The sequence below is a fragment of the Octopus bimaculoides genome, chromosome 11 (genome assembly GCF_046866305.1).
Source record: "Octopus bimaculoides isolate indiv1 chromosome 11, ASM4686630v1, whole genome shotgun sequence".
NCBI lineage: Eukaryota > Metazoa > Mollusca > Cephalopoda > Octopoda > Octopodidae > Octopus > Octopus bimaculoides.
This window is the reverse complement of record NC_142938.1, coordinates 7,392,792-7,414,134: the sequence shown is the minus strand read 5'-3', so window position 1 is coordinate 7,414,134 and position 21,343 is coordinate 7,392,792. Positions and strand designations below refer to the sequence as shown.

Below are 21,343 nucleotides of genomic sequence, written 5' to 3'. Positions count from 1 at the left end.
CGCTACCACTGTTGCTGCTGTTTTGCTGCCGCCGCCGCCGTTGCTGCTGCTGCTGATGGCGAATCGACTGCTGCTGTTTTCTTGTTATCTGAGGTGTTTATGCGATTGCGAGAAAGTGCATCTGTGTGCACACCTGTGTGTGTATGTGTGTCTTAGTATGCTTATGTGTGTATGTGTGTGTGTTTGTGTGTGTGTGTGTGTGTGTGCATGTACACATGTATTAGCTCGCGTGTGTAGTGCACATATGTGCTGAAAGCACTATCCGAAGTCTGTGTAAGTATTAAATATGTTTGACAGCTTCCCTTTGCAGCAGATGCTGCTGTTGTTGCTGCTGCTGTTGCTGCTGTTTCTGCCACTGCTGCAGTAGGAATAGTTTGATAGTAGTGATGATGAAGATGAAGAGACAGATATTGACTGCTCATAGAATGGAGGATGAAGAGGAAAAGCTAACTTTGTTACAAAGAAGAGAAAAAGTGTGAAGAATACATCTCCGAATATATATTTATACACACACACACACACACAAACACAAACACACATACACACACACATATACAGATAGATAGATAGATAGATGTGGAGTTAGAGAGAAAAACACAGAGAGGATGAGAGAGGAGAGAGAAAGTGAGAGACGGAGAGAAAGACAGAATGAATGAGAAAAAGAAATAGGGAGATACATAGGTAGGTAGATAGATAGATAGAGAGATGAATAGATATAATGTCTGTGTGCACAAATATATTATGTATGCATGTGTATATATACATGCATGTATGTATATATGTGTGTGTATGTATATATGTAGTATATATGTATGTGTGTGTGTTTGTGTATATATATATATATATATATATATATATATATATATACAAGCTATGGGAAAATGTGTTTGTAAGTTAAACAATTGTTTTGTTCAAAAATATTCTTGCTCTTGGTGTTACTGTTTAAATATATATATGTATATACATACATATATGTATGTAGGTGTGCATGTGTGTGTATGTGTATATATGTGTGTGTGTGTTTGTGTGTGTGTATGTATGTTTATGTGTGTGTGTATATATATAAATATGTGTGTGTGCGTGTGTGTGTGTGTATATGTGTGTGTACATGTATGTATGTATGTATTTATATAAACTATGTTTTCGAAAAATTTAGTCTGATGAAATAATTTCTACCATTATGATGAATTTGGGGGAGCAATTATGTAGATCTGGCATAATTTAATAATCAATGAATGAATTCTTTTCTGCCTTGATTAATTTTCTCTTACACTCTTAATCCTTGTCTCCAATAATTTTATCCTACATATTCTGAGATTTCCTTTACTTTGTTTATTTTTTTTTTCATTCTTTCCAATCTTTTATGGAAATCCTTTATTGTTACTTAGCCATCTTTCATTATTAATATTATTATTATTATTATAATTATTATTATTATTAGAGCTATGCGTCGGAGAAAGGAAATCGGAGAGGGCACTTGTCCATGGTGTTCAGGGAGATCTTGGACAGGGAGGTTTCTCAGTTATCCCTAGAGGTCATCTGGTATCAGGAGGACTACATCACTATCATTTTCTTTCCTTTTCATTGCATGCCGTGTATACTTTCTCTTTCTTTCTTTCTTTCTTTATTTATTTTATCATTTCATATGTAAACCCCAACACTTTATGTCTGTTTTGCATTGTCCCCCCACCCATCCTTGGCCTGGTGGCAAATAAATTAAATCATTATTATTCTTCTTCTTCTTATTATTATTATTATTATTATTGTTATTGCATTAGTCAAAATTTTCCTTTCCTCCTCAAATATTAGCTTTGAGTTTTTCTGTTATTATTTTTTCTTTGTTGTTGTTTTCCTTTTCCTTCTTGCTGTGTTTTTTTCTTTTCCTTCTTTCTTCTTTGTTTATTTCCTTTTTCTTCTTTTTTTTTTTCATTTTCCATTTCCATTTTTTTTTTTGTTTCAACAATGCTTCAGAACATTGCCCTCTTTTATTCCTTTCTTAGAATATTTCATTCTCCTTATTAGAAAAAACCTTTATGAAATAGGTCAGCATTACATTCAATCAATATCAGCCATCATTGTCGTCATCGTTAGTAACAACATCACCACCTTGCAGCAGCAGCAGCAGCAGCAGCAGCAGCAACGGCAGTAGCTGCAGTAGTAGTAATAGCAACCATAGCAAGCAGCATTAGCAGAAGGAGATTAATAACGGCAATGGTGAGACGAATATGACGTGAAATCAACAAATTGAAAATACTTTAAAAAAAAAAAACACTTCTTTATTAAACTAGAAACAATAAAAATTGGAAATATTGGTCTATGCACTTGTAAGTTCAATATTAGCTATTGTTATTTTTGGTGATCAATATAATGCTTTTCATACCAATTGATTACATGAGTGATTGAAAATAAATTGCTGTTATCACATGTTTCATAATACAGAAATGTCAAAAGTACCACAGCTCTGCTTTTAGTGTGTTATTGAGTAATTTTGAATGTTTAGGGTTTAGGGGAGTTTTTTTTAATTTTATTATTTTTTTTACAGCTCATTTGTGCAAATGAGGGAAAATAGCTTCCTTCTATTTTTTTTTTTTGTTTTTTAGTTTTTATCTTGTTAGAAAATTTAGCAGCTAATGACATGAAAATGTATGAATGTTTATGAAGATTTATTAACGTACCTAAGACCAATAAGCAAGCAGAAACTCCCACACTTATACCGATAGCAATCAAATGATATCTCTTTCTAGTAATTCCCCAAAATGAAAACAATTGTCCAGAAAAATCTATCTATTCACATATATCAGCTGTTTCTACAGAATTATTTCACATATAAAAAAAAATCTTATTGAATTAAATTATTTACTGTATGAGATTCGATAAAGATCAGTTTGAGTATATTCTATTAATATTCCTTTCTTTTGACAAAGCACGTACAAAATACCATTTATTTCATTTTTTTGTTCTTGTTATTTTTTTTTTTTTTTTTTTGTGAGAGAAATTGGGAATTTGCATTGTTCATGCCCTTTCCAAAGGCATTTGAAACTTAAAATAAACTGTTTTCGTAGATTTAATTCAATGAAGACAAACTTTTTTGTTGCATGACTGACACAGGTCAATATATATTTAATATATAGATCAGTTTGTTTGAAAACAATGCACTAAATTTTCACATTGTTACATAATATCAAGAATTATATATTTTTAAAAATATGCCAGTAATTACGAAGTGTTAATAGTGCAAGTTCCATTTCCTTTTTTTTTTGGTTTATTTTTTGTGCATTGAATATCTTAATAAATTAATTTCCTTTAATTTTCTTTATAACCTTTCTTTCATAACATTGGCACACTCCCTTCCTCTTTCTCACACCTCTCTCTCTATCCATCTATCTATCTATCTCTTCTTTCACACACACACATGCACACACAATATGAATACATGTATCTGCATACATAAACATATGCATTACCCTCCCACGCATTATACAAAGCATCAGCCATCATGAAAAGAATCTCTTTTTTGTTCTTTTTTATAATTATGACTGCAGGCTTTACAGATTAATATCTCTTGCTAACACTGCATATCATAAACATCTCAAAATCCCTATAATTTATAACATTCAAAGCCTTACGCTTTAATACACACTAATCATTCTCTGAACCTGAAAATTATACATCAGGATATGTTTAAAGTTAAACCATATATATTATTTTTTTATATATATCTGCTAAATTAAAAGTGGGAATGGGACAAACTCATTAGTGTGTATGTATATATATATATATATATATATATATATATATACATTTATATACAAACATACATACATATATACACATATATATATATATATATATATATATATATATATATATATATATATATATATATATACGTATATCTTTTCTACTTTAGGCACAAAGTCCGAAATTTTGTGGGAGGGGGCCAGTTGGCCCTGAAATTTATCAACTTCGAAAGGATGAAAGACAAAGTTGACCTTGGCAGAATTTGAACTCAGAACATAAAGACAGACAAAATACCGCTAAGCATTTTGCCTGGCGTGCTAACGTTTCTGCCGGCTCACTGCTTTAATATATATATGTGTATATATTACATACATGTATACACACACATACATGTGTGTGTGTGTGTGTGTGTTTGTGTGTACACATATATATGGTGGTTACCTACTCCTTATGCAGAGTCTGATCACCTCCTGTACCTACACTTTAGAACCATCATGGTTCAGATGTGGATTTTTAAACCAGACAATGTTCTGAAAAGACACCCACATAGATTGCACATCTGATTTGGACCACCAAGACCTGCAGTTAAGTTCTGACCTTTGTGGATCTTAAAATGTCTTTTGAGACCTCCATTAGAATTGCAGACCTTATGGCATATGCAGCATTGAAAGGTGTGCACAAATATATAGGTAGAGTAGTTGGTGGGGGTTCGTTTTTCATGGGTCCTCAAATGAGATTTGAGCCCAGCAAAAGGAAGGCATGGTCTGTCACAAACTGTGCGCACAAAAAGGTCACTGAGATTCACCTTCTCAATCGCAACATTCTTCTTAACACCTCACTTGAGTCTTGCATGTGTTATTCTGGCCTCCTCAAATGCCTTCACTCCACTGCACACTTTTGTTCACCATCCAGCTTAATCTGAAGCAAGCAGTCCTATGGCCTTTGGATCCATTCCAAGTGACTTCATGGTTGTCCTTATGCCATCCTTAAACCTCTTTTAAGGTTTACACAAATTGCGTTTCCGCTCTGCAAGCTCACCATAAAACAGTTGTTTGGTTGTATGTTCATCTGCCATTTGAACAATGTGGACAGACTATCTCATTTTATGTTTCAAAATCTTTGATTTAATTGAAGTTAAGCCTGCAGATGCAAAGACATATATATGTGTAAGTATGTATGCATGTATATATATATATATATATATATATATATATATATATCATCATCATCATCGTTTAACGTCCGCTTTCCATGCTAGCATGGGTCGGATGATTTGATTGAGGACTGGTGAAACCGGATGGTTACACCAGGCTCCAATCTGATCTGGCAGAGTTTCTACAGCTGGATGCCCTTCCTAACGCCAACCACTCAGAGAGTATATATATATATATATATATATATATATATATATATATATATATATACATATATATATATGAACATATAAATAATAATATATATATATATAGGAGAGTATTGTGTATTGTTTGTAAAGAATAAAATATTCTGAATGCTCATTGTCTTCCAGGAATGTTCTTCCACTTTTAAAGTGCCTGTGCCAATCGAAACATTCCGACCCATTGCCTCATCACCATAAGCTTAGCAGAGCATGCTCAATGTCTCTGTAGCAAAGATCCCAAAGTTTAATGCAAAATTTCACATTGTCTCTTTGTTCCATATATATGTATGTATGTATGTTTGTATGTATGTGTGTATGTTTGTATGTATGTATGTATGTATGTACGTGTGTGTGTGTGTATGTATGTATGTATATACGAGATCCAATCAAAAAGTATTAAGACTGTTGCTATGGTAATGGAGCTAAAGTACACAGAGTGAAGCCACTTGGCACAGATTGACCCTTGAACTCTGTCGCACCTACACACTAAGTTATAACATTTTCACTCACTTCCATTGGTTATAGCAGCACTTGGAAGTAAAGTGTGTAAAGTGTGGTCATCTCAAAAAGAAAATTGAGTTTCAGCTGCACAAGATATCCTTCATTTTGTGTCCAGGAAGACAAAAACTTTTTGAAAATGGTCAAAACAGATGACTTAGGAGTCCATGGTTATGACCCCAAAACCAAGGCAAAAATCAAATTCCACTTGAAAGATTTCAAGACATCAAGGAAATCCAAGAGTATATGGTAAGGCAGTTGCTTTCTATCCCAAAAAAGGAGTTCCAAGAAAGCTTCCATTAATGAAAATGAAGCTGGATAAAAGAATGTGGCTTCAAAAGGAGACTACTTCCCTTGATGCTCAAATCAGGTGCTTAGTTTGGTTTATGGTTAATCCAGTGCTGTTCCCACCAATCTCAGAAGCCTTGTAAAAGAATCTCAGACATGATCTTTCCAGTAGCTTAACAGGACAGAGTGTCACATGGAGGGTCCACCCCAGACAAAGCTTTTATTGTGTGTGGGGTGGGGGGATAGCACTTTTTGCATCCGCTTTGTAAGCTTGTATAGCCTGTGGGTGCCCAGGGGTCGGAGATGGACTTCAAACTCAAGAGCTACCCAGGTGAAACATACTCTAGCTACACCTCTAGATTCTTCTCACCTGACTAAAAAAATATAAGATGTTGCCTGTGTAGCTGTGTGGGAAAAAGTTTGCTTTCCAACTACATACTTCCTGGTTCAGTCCCACTGTGTGGCACCTTGGGCAATTTGTCTAGAACTATACAAATATAAAATATTGCCTGCTCTTTACACCAAGAAATAAAACCCTTGACAGGATTGTTCTTTTTTTTGGTTAGTCCCAGGTTAGCTTGACTAAACAGATTTATCTTTTATCTTTTTATTTGTTTCAGTCATTAGACTGTGGCCATGCTGGGGCACAAATTTGAAGAATTTTAGTTGAACAAATTGACTCCAAGACTTTTTGTTGTTGTTGCTGTTGTTTTCATCCTGGTACTTGTTCTATTGATAGTGGAGATGCAATGGCCCAGTGGTTAGGGCAGCGGACTCGCGGTCATAGGATCTCGGTTTCGATTCCCAGACCGAGCATTGTGAGTGTTTATTGAGCGGAAACACCTAAAGCTCCACGAGGCTCCGGCAGGGGATGGTGGCGAACCCTGCTGTACTCTTTCACCACAACTTTCTCCCACTCTTACTTCCTGTTTCTGTTGTGTCTGTAATTCAAAGGGGTCAGCCTTGTCACACTGTGTCACACTGAATATCCCCCGAGAACTACGTTAAGGGTACACGTGTCTGTGGAGTGCTCAGCCACTTGCACGTTAATTTCATGAGCAGATTGTTCCGTTGATCGGATCAACTGGAACCCTCGTTGTCACAAGCGACAAAGTGCCAACAACAACAACTTGTTCTATTGATCTCTCTTTTGCTGAACAGCCAAGTATTGGGGACGCAAACAAACACCAAGTTGTCAAGCAGTGGTGGGGAACAAATACACACACACACATGCTCATGACAGGCTTTTTGCAGTTTCCATCTACTCAATGCACTCACAAGGCTTTGGTTGGCCCAAGACTATACTTGTAGAAAATTGTCCAAGGTGCCACACAGTGGAACTAAACCCAGAACCATGTGGTTGAGAAGCAAAGATATGTAGTATTTGGTTGTGTGGTAAGAAGCTTGCTTCCCAACTACATCTAATCAAATTAGATGACTGGCACCCATACCAGCGGAGCACTAAGAGCACCATCCGAACGTGATCGTTGCCAGAGCAGCTGACTGGCTTCCGTGCCAGTGGCACATAAAGAGCGTGATCGTTACCAGTGTTGCCTTACTGGCTCCTGTGCAGGTGGCATGTAAAAAATACCATTTGAGCGTGGCCATTGCCAGTACCGCCTGACTGGGTTAGATGATTCCAGCAATTCCAGAAATGACAAAATTAACCCAACAACCAAACAAAACAGATCTAGCATGCAAACATAATGTTGCATCTCCAAAAATCAATGTTGCAACATAATATAGATCAGAAGTTCTCAAACTTTTGGGGCCACTGCCCCCCCCCCCTCATGGCCACATAATACCCTCAGCACCCCCACCCCTATTTTTAGGTATAAATAAATATTTTATATATTACTAATTTATATATACTACAAATCATTTGATATTTAATATAATATTATATAACTTTGTATACAATAGCATCCCCCAATTGACTGCCAATGCCTCCTTTTTCTCTACCGCTCCCTTAGGCACCAGTGCCCACCGGGAGGGGGCCACTTTGAGAATAGATGAAGAGCATGCATGTGCACCTGGTGCTGAAATTAAAAGCATGGTCAGGTTCTAAAGTCAGAGGGAGCTAGCACATAAAAAATAGGTGCCAAGACACATGCCAAACAGTTTTCTTATATGATGTGAAAGATTTCATTATCTATAATATACTAGCTGACCATGTGCCATCAATAATGACAGCTTATTGTAGTAAAGCTTTATTATTTTTGTGTGGTGGGAATATTATTCATTGTTACTGTGGGGCACAAGATATTCGAGATAGTAAAGGAGTGAGATATAATTTACCTTTTACTAGAATATTTGATTAGATATATCTTTCATTTCATATTTAAGATGGTCGGTTGTGATTTATCGTAGATCTGGACTCCTTCGTCGGTTCAAATTCGGTTAGACAGTCACAAACATCAGGCAACAACTCTTTGAGATTATCATAGGAGTTATTTCCCTTCCGGAAATACACGACTAGAATATTTAGATCTTAATTACAAAATTGATCTTAAATTTGTATTGGAGACAACAATGCAGCTTTTTTAAATTTGTATTTTTATTTAATGGAATCCTATGCTATAACTATAGTGACATATAGTTCCAGTGATACTGATGCTCGTTCAGAACCCACGTAGGGTAGACCATCCAGACCCGGCGATTTGTCCCTCAAACATTCTGCCATCACGTCCCGCACTTCTACCGCCGTGATGGCACCTTCGCAGCACTCTCCTCTCTTGTCGAGAGTCGTGGTAGGCTGTGCAGGCAGGCACTGAAGTCCACCCTGCGTTCTCGCTCACCACTCATCCCGCACAGTCAGGCAAAATGCTGTTGAAAGGCCTCACACATTTTACTTGGCTTAAGTAATTTGCACCCCTGTTCATCTACCAGAGACCAACAAAATGAGAAACAAGAACATAAAAAACAAAAACATAGAAAACGAACTTTTTTTTTAACAACGAAAGAAACAAACAGAGAAACGGAACAGGCAACATAAAGAACATTCCCTTCATTAGTTGTCCCCTGTTTCGAAGGTAGGGGCAAGACACAACTTCATTAAAACAGTCCTTCCTATAAAGCAAATTAAATAAAATTTGGGATTTTTTCACAACGGAAAAAGACATGACGCCTTACTTGGTGGTACTTATGCTATAAACCCTGTGCAGAAAATTTACATGTGCAAACAATTTTTATATCAAAAGAAACCTGATGTGGTATGGATGTCATACATGCTTTCATATCCAACACTATTGTTTAATACATGTTGTAATGCCTTTGGTAAAATGTAACTGACACAACAGGTATATGTAGCTGATGCAACATGTCCACCTGGAAATGTATAACTGATGTAATACTGAAACCAATTAGTATTCCACATTATTTTAATCAATCAGGAACACAAGGAATTGACCAAAAGGTAAAAACACACACCATGTATTCAAAATGTGTGCTGCACATGCATTGGATGTTAAGCTTAATGTTTTAATGCAATGTAACAGCTGAAAGTTTTGTTGATAGAATGGACAGTGTCTGGGCTGATGTGGTAGTTTCTAGTCCCAGCAGGCACAAGACAAAAGTCTGCTCCTAGTTTGCCAAGTACATCTTCAAGCAGTATGCTGCATCTGTCTATTGTGGTAGGCCAATTAAAAGTAGTATTGGGTCCACTGGCATGCATGAAGTCCACATGACTTTGTTCTAATCACTTTAACAACAGCTGTTTTCTTTTTGGGAGATTTAGGCAGCAATTTCTGTACATGGTGCACAGCCCTGGACAGTGATCGTTTATTGCGAAATGCCTCTTCAGTGTCACTGTTATTTGGCATATCTGACAGCACTCCCTGTATTTGTTTAGCTCTTTTTCTGCTGGCTCTCATTCTAAGTTTGCTTTTCTCTGCTTCTTTTTCCTTCCGTCCAGAACTCCATTTCGCCCTTGACTTTTTTTGCTGTTCAGCATTTTTCTTTCTAACTTCAAGTTGTTTTTCTTCATCCATTCTCTGTCTGTATTTTTTCATGCGCTCCCTGTCCGATTTTGGTGACATTTTAGAATCTAAAGTGTGAGAAATTAGTACAAATTAATGCTCAGGAAAAAGAGGTAAACAGAATACTTAGTCCTTGTACATGTATCTTTTATAACCATACCTGTACTCTACTCAACTAAAGTATTTCAGGTTACTGGCCTTTAGAAGGTACATGTATAAGGATGAATTTTGTAATCCTTTCCCTAAAACATTTAGTGTGCTTGTCAGTTTTTCTGTACTATGAAGTTGTTCAAATTTTGGTGTTTTTGGTGAAATTGGATATGTAAATTATATTTGCAGCTGTTCTTAGGGGCTAAGTTATTCATGGTTTGGAGTTCATAATACTTGATTCCAAGAGACAGAAAACATTTCCTGGCTTTTTTAAGCATAACTTGAAGGTACATCACACATACCATTAGGATATAGAGTCCTGAATTTGTATGCATATTATAAGCAGGTGTTCTTAGGGGCCAATCATTTATTTCATTAATTTTCACATTAGTATACAAAGTACTCTTTTGGGGGAAGCGACCAAGAACCAATGTAATTTTTTTCCAAATACAAAACAAAATTAAAAAAGTCGATATTTTTGCTTTCCAAAAGATGTTTCTTAGCTGACCCTAAAGCTATATTTATATTTGGCTGGTGGCGTCAGGTTAAAGTAAATGACCCTAGGTCTGCTTAGTAGGTAAAGTAATATTTACATAAGAAACCGTTTAAACATCACAGGAATGAGTTTTAGGGTTTCAATAAGTCGCCAAACAATATAATTTAACACTTAAGTCTGAAAAAAATCAGCATTTTTCAAGGACGGGAGTCTGTGTACTCTGTGTACACACTAATGTGAAAATACTGACAATTTTCACTGGCCCCCTTACTGAGAGTGCATGGGAACAATATCATATGTGGAGCATGAACATGTAACATTATTTTCCCAGACCTACAAATGTTAGAAATGTTATGTCAGTTACATTGAAAACTGTCCTTATCAAGCTTCAAAATTATTAATTATAGTCAGATATAAAAAAGCAAACATTTGTTGAAATATGGTGCTTGCAGGGGCTTTCATCTTGCCATACTTAAAATCTATACAACCAATGTAACTGACACAGCATGTCAGCATGGTTAAGATTTCATGTGGTCTGTCACTAACCAGCAATACCAAATGCTGGAATGTGATAATGAAATAAACTAGGAGTATCTTGTATTTAATGCAACAATAAAAAGTAGTTGCTTCATACGTTTTTTTTACCCGGTGCTAAAATATAGGTGCAACCTCACAAAACACTTATGTAACTGATGCAACATACCTATTGCTGCATCAGTTGTGTTTCACTGTTACAAGATACTCATTAATATTCAAGAAAAGTATTGTGTATAAGAATAAAATCCCCCACTTACTGCATGTCATAATGGTTGCATTGTTTTAAAGAAATTATTTGTCAGGATTTTGAAGACTAAACTTATAATGCCAAAACGTAACTGACGCAACAAATTCTAATGGCCACAGCAAATTCTGTTTTCGCTGACAAGCAAGATGATCTTCCAAAAAAATAACACTGCCAAACTATAGGTTTAATCTAGTTCTTCCGTAAAATACATCTTTGCAAGACGGTAAGCTTATTTTTCTCTAGGATGGAACTGGATTCCTCCCCTTTATACTGGCAGTCAAATTGTCATAAGTTCGACTAGATCCAAGATGGCTGCCGTAGTCACATGATAATAGTCCCACAGAAATTTTAAAAAACATTTTAAAATTCAATTGGCTTACGGGTAACGTAATAATAGACAAATCATGGGAGCACAGTTTTATTATAATTTTTTAGTTTTGTCTCCTTTTGCGTGGAATTGTCCATATACTCATACATACGCATACCTATTTATATACATCTATGCATGTATAAACATATGCATGCGAGTGTATGAATGGGTGCGCGCGCGTAAATATTTGTTTACATTTTTTAGATGGATGAAATCAGTAAAACATGTTATCCTTTTCTTGGATACACACTTACAAAATTTCAATAGACCTAAGTTTCAGCTTCGGAGACAGCAAATATTTAGCTATGACCTGTTGCTCATCCCCTACAAAGTTCAAGTGTACCCTTACAGCTTTAGATATCTAGAACATGCTTACTACTACACATGTAGACATTCTAGACCGCACCTACAAAATCACTTGTTGATGATGGGCAAATGTTATGTCGCTAACACAATATATTATCTTCATTTTGCTTTGTTTTTGTTCTTTCTTCCTAATCTCACATTGACAGTGTCTGCTTCTCTGAACAAAAAATGAAAGCCACTGAATCTACTCCGGTACACTTCGCCATCCCTATTTTGTTTGAAAAAAACCAATTCAAAGCATTTATATTTCTTTCATATTGATTTAGGCATTCAGTCTTAATGCTATCTTGTGTAGGAGATATACTATTACATAGATGAGACATAATTCATATGTGTCTCAGTCACGAAACAATTATTTATCGCGTCATATTCACTTAGTTATTTCCGCATTTAGTCGAACAAAACAAACTTCTCTATATATTTAAAGCCCCCCATAAATATATAGAGAAGTTTGTTTTGTTCGACTAAATGCGGAAATAACTAAGTGAATATGACGCGATAAATAATTGTTTCGTGACTGAGACACATATGAATTCATATGTGTCTCAGTCACTTTCAAGTATTTATAGACGTCTTCTGCTCAATTAGGACTCTCAAACAAAAAGCCTTTTTCCAAGCGAGAGTTCCAAGTATTTAAGTATTCGCAAGTTATCTTCCCTTGAAACAACTAGTTTTTGTACGAGAAAGAAATTTGGCGGTAAGTCTTACAGCTTTGATTTAAAACGAATTCTTGCGATAAATAAGTTATTTTATTATTGAATAACACCAATGTATCCCACTTTATACCTTCTCTAATCGCAACTGTAAGTTATTTACCAGAGTTTACAGTAACTATAGAAAAGCTATTCTGATTACATTCAACGTTTTACGCGCTATTTATATATACTAAGCATTCGCGACTTTCTTTTTTAATTCATTAAGTTTTTACCTAATAAAATACGGTAATTCAGTCTTAGAATTATTGTAACCGTCACAACCATCTACTGTAACTTTGTTTTCCGTAGTGAAACCTAGATGATATATTTATATATATTCTTATTGTCCAGAAGTGCCTTCAAAAACTGTATGACGTAGTCCTAAATACGCAATATCTGACGGGGAGGGGAGTAATAACGGAATGGTTATGGTACCTAAACACTTTTGATCATTAGGTTTCTTCATTCAGGGATCTGTGGGCTGAACAGCAATAATAACATCATTGTTATAAATAATGGCTAAATTATAGTTTGGTGGCTAAAATCTTCAGTGTAACCTTTCAAGTTTTTGCCTTTTTCTTTCACTTTTGCAGAAATCTCGTGTTTTCATTCATGTTTGGAAAATGACGCAAGAGTTGTGTTTTAGTGTTTTTATTCATTGTTTGTCTTTGTTTTTCGAAATCAATAAACAGTTCTTGTATTTTTCTATACATAAAGACATGCAAAGGCCATGGCACTAACCAAAATAATTAGTGATTTTCATCCAGCTAAATATTTATACTGGATGAAAACTATTCTGTAAGCTGAGTAAACTTAGTCAATAAAGACTAAGTAGATGAACGAAAAAGATGTAGTCACGGATCTCAAACTTTATATTGACCAAAGGTGCTAGGTACAAAGTAAGTATAGGAATAGGGCAGTCTGTTTTACATTTGTCACTGTTATAACTATTAACCGGTCATTTAAGCAGAGTACAGTAATCCCTCGACTATCGCGGGTTTTACATTCCATAACACCCCTCGATAGGTGAAAATCCGCCTAGTAGAAACTACTGTACTCTATATTTTTTTAATAATTTGTATATATTTTTTATTGATGCAAAGCAACACCACGGAGGAATCGACGTTAGCTTAAACGATAAACCGTGATATGGCATGGGGTTAATGTACATCTAGCATTTTACATTACAGTAGTTGATTTGTCATGATATTGCTTATTTTTTATCAATTTTTGGCAAGACGCTCTTTAAAAAAAAAATTTTTTTATTTTCGACATAAACCCCACTTTTCGGTACGGGGAATACGAATCTGCAAAAAAAAATTGGCCAAAATCGACATTTCTAAATTACCACCCCCACCCCCATTTCCTTCATATTAAACTTTTTTCAGAATTTTTTGTTTTTTTCAAAATATGCGGAAAAATACGGAGATTATGATTCGGACAAAAATGTCAAAACATTTCTGGGTCAAACTAAAGGGTTTGACCCGGTGGGAAATGAAAAATAAAATATTCTAATAGGTGTAAAACAACTTGCTGCGAACGAATATGAAGAAAAAAACGTGCGCTTGCGAACGGGGGTGAGGTGGGGAGAGGCCTCGGAACATTCACATCCCGAATGTTCCGAGACGCCTCTCCGGAGCTAAGAAACAAAAGAAAAATAGTGTAATAGATTTAAATGTTGCAGTGAAACTACCATTTCTCTTTGTGTGTATGTGATGGCTAGAATAAGAATAGGAAAGAGGAAGTTCAGACAATGGGCATTGATTGATGATACATGTTTATTATACAACACATTATAGATACAAGGCCAACAGAGTTATTTATATAATAAACACAAGTTGAATATACAATCAAAAATGTCATTTAAGTGGGGTTCAGTCCCACTGCGTGGCACCTTGGGAAAGTGTCTTCTGCTATAGCCTCGGGCCGACCAAAGCCTTGTGAGTGGATTTGGTAGATGGAAACTGAAAGAAGCCTGTCGTATATATATGTGTATATATATATATATATATATATATATATATGTTTGTGTGTGTATGTGTTTGTCCCCCCAACATTGCTTGACAACTGATGGTGGTGTGTTTATGTCCCTGTAACTTAGCGGTTCGGCAAAAGAGACCGATAGAATAAGTAAAAGGCTTCCAAAGAATAAGTCCTGGGGTCGATTTGCTCGACTAAAGGTGGTGGTCCAGCATGGCTGCAGTCAAATGACTGAAACAAGTAAAAGAGATATATATAACAGCTGGAAAGTAATAATTTAGTTTTTGTTTTTTCTTTTTACTTTGCATTCATTCTGGCATGAAGCTACCCACATACATCAACAAACGGGCCTTAATGTAATGACAAAAGAAAGCAAAAAAAAACAAAAAACAATGATGGAAAGCTTATATTTATTGGACAATATTTTCAAGGATTAAGGTGGCAAGTAGTCAGAATCATTAGTTTACCAAGCAGGATGTTTAGCAACATTTCGTTGCTAAAATTACTTCTGCCAAAACTTGAAACCAATATTTTCAACTATTTCTCCATACCATTTCTCACTTTTCTTTCTTAGGTATAAATCATGTCAACTACACAGAAGTTCCGAAATTTTGTTGATGAGCCTATGGGTGATAAATCTGTTAAGCAGTTGGCTGGAATTGGCAATACTTTAGGAGACAGACTGATTGAAAAGGGCTATGAAAAGGTTTGGTATATAATATCTATTTTCCAAAAATATTAGTTGAATATTTAATTTGTGATGAAAATAAAATAGAATAAGCCTTCCCTTCCTTCATACTGTCAGGCTTTTAGTTCCCTTAACACTGGTTTAAAAACTGATACTGTATAGAGGGATCAGTTTGTTGCTGGCAGCTAACCTCTCCAGTGCTGGTGGCACAACATTCTTCTCGTTGCATAACAGTGGTTGGTTAAAGTAAGCATATTGTTCAGAGGGCTATTACCTCTGTTAACATCAAAAAGTCTCTCTCTCTCTCTCTCTCTCTCTGAGTGAAAGGTCTATTGTATTAAATGCTTCTACACAAACATGGTCGTGAGAAGTAGTGAATACACAGGGAATGCAAAGACTAGAGAGGAATGAAAATACTGTGTTCTGTTGATTGTGCAGTGTCAATATACAAGTATGACAAAGTGCTAATGTACTGAGAAAAATTGTGCGGAAGAGAGAAGACTGTTCTGGTTTGGTCATGGGATTGACCTCAGTACTTGACTGGTAAATTATTATCAACCCTGAAAGGTTGACAAGCAAAGTTGATCTTGGCGGAATTTGAACTCAGAGCATGAAGTGTTGGAAGAAACATCCTTAATGATTTTTGCCATCTCACCGCCCATTGGAAGAACTAAATTATCCTTCCTGCTGGAGGCACAAGGCCTTAAACTTGGGCTAGTCAATTATATCGACCCCAGTGTTTCACTGGTACTTAATTTATTTACCCCGAAAGGATGAAAGGCAAAGTTGACCCTCAGCAGAATTTAAACACAATGCAGCGATGGGCAAAATACCACAAATCATTTTGTCTAGCATGCTAACAAATCTGCCAGCTCATTGCTTTCAGAAGAACAAAATAATAACAACTAAAAATAAAGATAAAATAATAGAACCATGTTCTAGGTAAGAGATATAATCATTTATAAAAACTTAATTTACTCTGCTGAAGTATTTGGTCAGCGTGTATACAGAAAACTGTTCAAGTCAGTATAAATACAATTAAATTAGACAGTACATGAACTTACGTACGTAGAATTTGACCATAACCCTGCTTATGTACTAACTTGGATCTATTAATTGGTGAATAGCATACATACAAATGTTACATACTTGTTAACCAGGATTGCTGTCTATTTTCTTATCTCTGAATGATTGGAAAAAAACTGCAGCAGAGATATTTAGGAACTATTTTCATGGTGAACGGTAAATTCCATCAGGTAAATTCCACCACGGTATAACCCACCATAGGTGAAGTTATCATTATTATTGTTGTTATTATCATCATCATTGTTGTATTATATGAGTTATGATATTATGAAAATAAAAGAAGAATGCATTACAAGTATCAATAATGTGAATAAATACAAAGAAAGGACTTTCGAGCGCGATCGTTGCCAGTGCCCCTGGACTGGCCCTTGTGTGGGTGGCACATAAAATACACCATTTTGAGCGCGGCCGTTGCCAGTACCACCTGACTGGCTTTCGTGCGGATGACATGTAAAAGCACCCACTACACTCTCTGAGTGGTTGGCATTAGGAAGGGCATCCAGCTGTAGAAACTTTGCCAAATCAGATTGGAGCCTGGTGTAGCCATCTGGTTTCACCAGTTCTCAGTCAAATCGTCCAACCCATGCTAGCATGGAAAGTGGACGTTAAACGATGATGAAAAAATAATTAAGGAACAATCATATGAAGAAATACATAGTGAATACAGTGTGTACAAAAATTTAATCTTTTCTTTATTCCAAATTAAATTTTTGAAATTCTGTGGTGAGTGTTTTTCATAGATTCTTGCTCAATGGGAGTACATTAAAGTAATCTCATCTCAATTCAAGTAGATTATAAAGATTGTTTTCCATCTCACCTTCAGACTCTCTCCCTCTCAGAACTTGAGAGACAGACAGATTAAATAACATAGGTATTGACCAATTGTCTAAAGAAACTGACCATGGTGATTATTAGAGGGAGCAGCTTATATTGGAAGTCTGTCCATGGGTGGAATTTTCCATGGTGAAATTTACCACAGTGGAATTTACCTAGAACCATTTTCTTGTTAATAACAAACATGTATTAGAAATGTTGCAAAATTTTCTAATTTAATATTTTCTCTTCTTTTTATTCAGGCCTATAATGTTTTGGGTCAGTTTCTTCTTCTAAACAAAGATGAAGAATTGTTTAAAGACTGGATCACAGAGACAATTAATGCCAATTCAAAGCAGGGAGGAGATTGCTTTAATTGTCTGAAGACATGGTGTGACAATTATCTGTGAAGAAAAGTTTTCATTTTATGTTTTGTTAGAAAAAAACCCAGATAATAGATTTTTAAGTAATTCATTTCACTTTCATATATAAACGCTTTAATAAAGTCTATTTATTATTAAAATTGTTTGCCTTTTAAAAGTTCTTTAATCTTGTATTTATGAAAGTAAAATCAAAAGCTGACTTCATGAGAATTTTGTGAAACGTATTGCTTTTAAATAATTTCACTTTCATATAGAATTCCTCTTTTCTCTAAATCATCACAGAGCATTGTGAGCAGCTGAAGGATTCACACGTGCCTCCTCGCCTCCTGCTAACTAGAGATTTTGAGGCTACCACAAAGAGCGTACATCTCACCTCTTGTCATAAGTTAACCAAGGAAACAACTTCAACAGATTGTGGGGAAATCCTATCTTATTGTCTCTCATTTTCCAGATAACTAATGGCCAAGCAAATACAGTCAAGTCAATCTCTACATCCTAATCTTGTTATTGATGAGGATTTGATAAATTATGGCAGTATGTACTTTTAGCTGTCCTTAAACTGGTACTCCATCTGTTACGATGACAAGGGTTCCAGTTGATCTGACCAGTGGAACATGCAAGTGGCTGAGCACTCCACTGACATACATGCCCTTAACATAGTTCTCTGGGAGATTCAGCATGATAAAATATGGCAAAGCTGGCCCTTTGAATTACATGTACAACTTATTTTTCCCAGTGCATGGATTGGGACAACATGAAAACAAAGTGTTTTGCTAATATTATCCTTTTACTTGTTTCAGTCATTGGGCTGCAACTATATTGTGGCAACTGTTTGAAGAGTTTTGTTGAACAAATCACACCTGCTCTTAAAGTCTGATAGTCATTCTATCAGTCTATTATGCCAAATCACTACTTTTAAGACGTGCATAATATCAAATTTACTTACAAAGCATTGGCCAGCCTAGGGCTGTAGTAGAAGACAGCCAAAATGTCTTGCAGTAGGACTGAACCCAAACCCATATGCTTGCAAAGGATGCAGCTGAACCACACAACCATGCTTGGTGGTAGCTTATGTATGTAATTCACATCAATTATCTATCTTTTAATTTTTTCCATTGAAACCATTCCCACCTGGATTTATTTCTTATCCAAAAGCAATTACATTTATGACTTCTGTATTCATCTGATTCACCTCTTCGTCATCATCATCATTTAACGTCCATCATTCAAACCTATCTACCACATATCCAGCGTTTGTTCTCATTGTTCCTTCATTAACACTTACTATCTTGAAATCGATAACATTAGAGAAGGGACGATGCTCAAAAGCAAGGCTGTTTTTAAATATAGCCAGTGCCAAGTAATATTTGCATTATTTAATCCTGGGAAGTTGTTCGCTGAATGCACAACCACTGTAACCACAATTCTTGAGGATTTACTTCCCCTGGATCGCCAACATTCTAATCTAAGTAGAATCCTCAACTTCATTCTGCTGAACATTATCATCATTTAACGTGATTCTCTGTGCATTGTTTGGCGAAATAACTTTTCTTAGTTGCATGGAAGACAGATCCTGGGACACCAAGTTCACTATGTCTAAATAATATAGCTCTACATTCACCTGTTAATGAATAAGAGACACTGTAATCTGGATTTATTTAATTTGAAAAATCATTTTAAATGGCTTGCTATCAAGATTCTGGAACTCTAGACATTTTTGCATCTCTAGAGCCAAAGTGATATCACATTAAAACCACCTAAAAATGGTAGTGAATCCACAGGGCAAGACAATCACAATCGTACATGTAAAACATTTGAGACATGAAGGAATTATTATTGCTCTTAACTTTCCAAGAATCAGGAAACTGATTATGAAGTCTATAAAAGCTAAGTGAAGTAGCATCATACAGATTCATAACTCACAAGTGGTTGGCATTAGGAAGGGCATCCAACTGTAGAAACCTTGCCAGATCAGAGTGTGTGCATATGTTTGTGTGTTTACCTGTACAGCTGCCTCTTTTGCAACCACATGGGTTTGGGTTCAGTCCTACTGCTTGTAGGTGTGTGTGCATTAGCCATCTGTGTACTCAAGGACTCGACCTTTTGTTGAAGGTCAGTTGGATCTTGGATTTACTGGAATTTACTTGTCATTCTGTAAAAATTTAGGATGTGGGGAGGAGACAAGGGAGAACAATGTAGGTGTGTGTGTAAGAGAACCCCTGCATGGATGTGTGTGTCAGTTTTGTGAGTGAATGCATGTTTGTATGTGTTCATGTGAGTGTTTATTTCCATATAATAATAAAATTATTGTGTATAGTGCTCAGGTGCACTACAACTCATCAAAGGTGCATGTACAGAACATGGAAATATGTACAAACGTCAGGAAAGTGAACGTTGTATAATTCAGGATATACATGTGCATGCGTATAGAGGGGAATGTATGAGGTGTAGTGTTGGCAAATTTCAGGAAGCATGGAAGTTTTAATGGATGCAATGTCTCGGCAACAAACAACTGATGCAGGTAGTTTGTTCTATGTTTCAGCAACTCTGAGTGTGAAAAAATGTTCCCGAAAGTCACGGGAGTTGTGCTGTTTTCTAACTTTGTAGACATGTGTTAGACACATGGCACTCAACTGATGCTGATGTGTTTATGTCCCCATAACTTAGTGGATTAGCAAAACTGACCAATAGAATAAGTGCTAAGTCTACAAAGAATAAGTCCTGGGGTCGATTTCTTTGTTTAGCACCCTTTAAGATGGTGCTCCAGCATGGCCACAGTCAAATGATTGAAACAAGTAAAAAGGAAGACAAGAATGCTATGATTAAAAATATTTTCCATACTTTTAAGAAAGGTGAAGGGCCCAAACAGAATAGCAACATGTTCACAAAAGTATTCAAATGGATATGAAAGTGCAAACTTAAAGAAATATGATCTGATGAAATTTCTAAAAGTGAAAAACTACTAAACTATTTCACAACGTCGAGTTTATATTAGTGACAGCGGCATTATTAATACGAAGAGATCAACTTTGCCTTTCATCCTTTCGGGGTCGATAAATTAAGTACCAGTTGCATACTGGGGTCAATCTAATCGACTGGCCTCCTCTCCCCAACTTTCAGGCCTTGTGCTTATAGTAGAAAAGATTATTAGTACAAAGTGGTAATATATGTCCCCCACCTAAATGTGGATGTTCTGTTAGAACAACCTATACTGTGCTAGATACCATGAGAGAAACTCTCATATGGGCTTTTGGTGCAAAATGCATGTTTGTTTAAGAAGATAAATCCCCACCATCTCCAACAGCACCAAGACCACCAGATCATGTGATTTCAACCTTCCTTGATCTTGTCAATGATGGATGCTTGACTGTTAGACAGAGCAGTGACTCATTTCCCTGCCTGTGATATAGAGAAAATCAGTGCCAGGACAAGCACTGGTGTTGCCATTAGCATCTGCAGCTGAAACAGGACAACCAAGCTAATGAAGCCAGTGATAGACACCTGTAAAAACATCTTGGTAATAAAATGTCTTTCAAAAGAAAAAAAAGAAACAGACGGGGGAGTGACCGTGTGGTAAAAAAAAAAAACTTGCTTCCCAACCACATCGTTCTGGGTTCAGTCCTACTGTG

At 35.9% G+C, this 21,343-nt stretch overlaps 2 protein-coding genes across 4 annotated transcripts in view; one reads left to right on the top strand and one right to left on the bottom strand.

Moving 5' to 3' along the window:
* LOC106874888 (barrier-to-autointegration factor) overlaps positions 1-17,854 on the top strand; it is an 18,167-nt gene extending 313 nt beyond the window's left edge. Inside the window, exons 1-3 of one of the 3 annotated variants that reach the window (XM_089359349.1) lie at positions 2,191-2,324; positions 15,319-15,450; positions 17,595-17,854. In XM_089359349.1, coding sequence (XP_089215475.1) covers positions 15,328-15,450; positions 17,595-17,741 — 270 coding nt within the window. In that variant the 5' untranslated portion in view covers positions 2,191-2,324; positions 15,319-15,327 and the 3' untranslated portion in view covers positions 17,742-17,854. Of the gene's footprint in view, positions 1-2,190; positions 2,325-12,630; positions 12,767-15,318; positions 15,451-17,594 lie in introns of those variants that run through there. The other 2 variants (XM_014922796.3, XM_014922797.3) reach the window with 2 other exon arrangements.
* Positions 8,466-11,643, bottom strand: LOC106874886 (uncharacterized). The gene is made up of 2 exons (XM_014922795.3): positions 11,344-11,643; positions 8,466-9,971 (listed from the first exon to the last, which is right to left on the bottom strand). Exons 1-2 carry the CDS (start codon positions 11,351-11,353, stop codon positions 9,568-9,570), a joined length of 414 nt encoding a protein of 137 aa, XP_014778281.1. The 5' UTR covers positions 11,354-11,643; the 3' UTR covers positions 8,466-9,567.
* Positions 17,855-21,343: the final 3,489 nt, after the last annotated feature.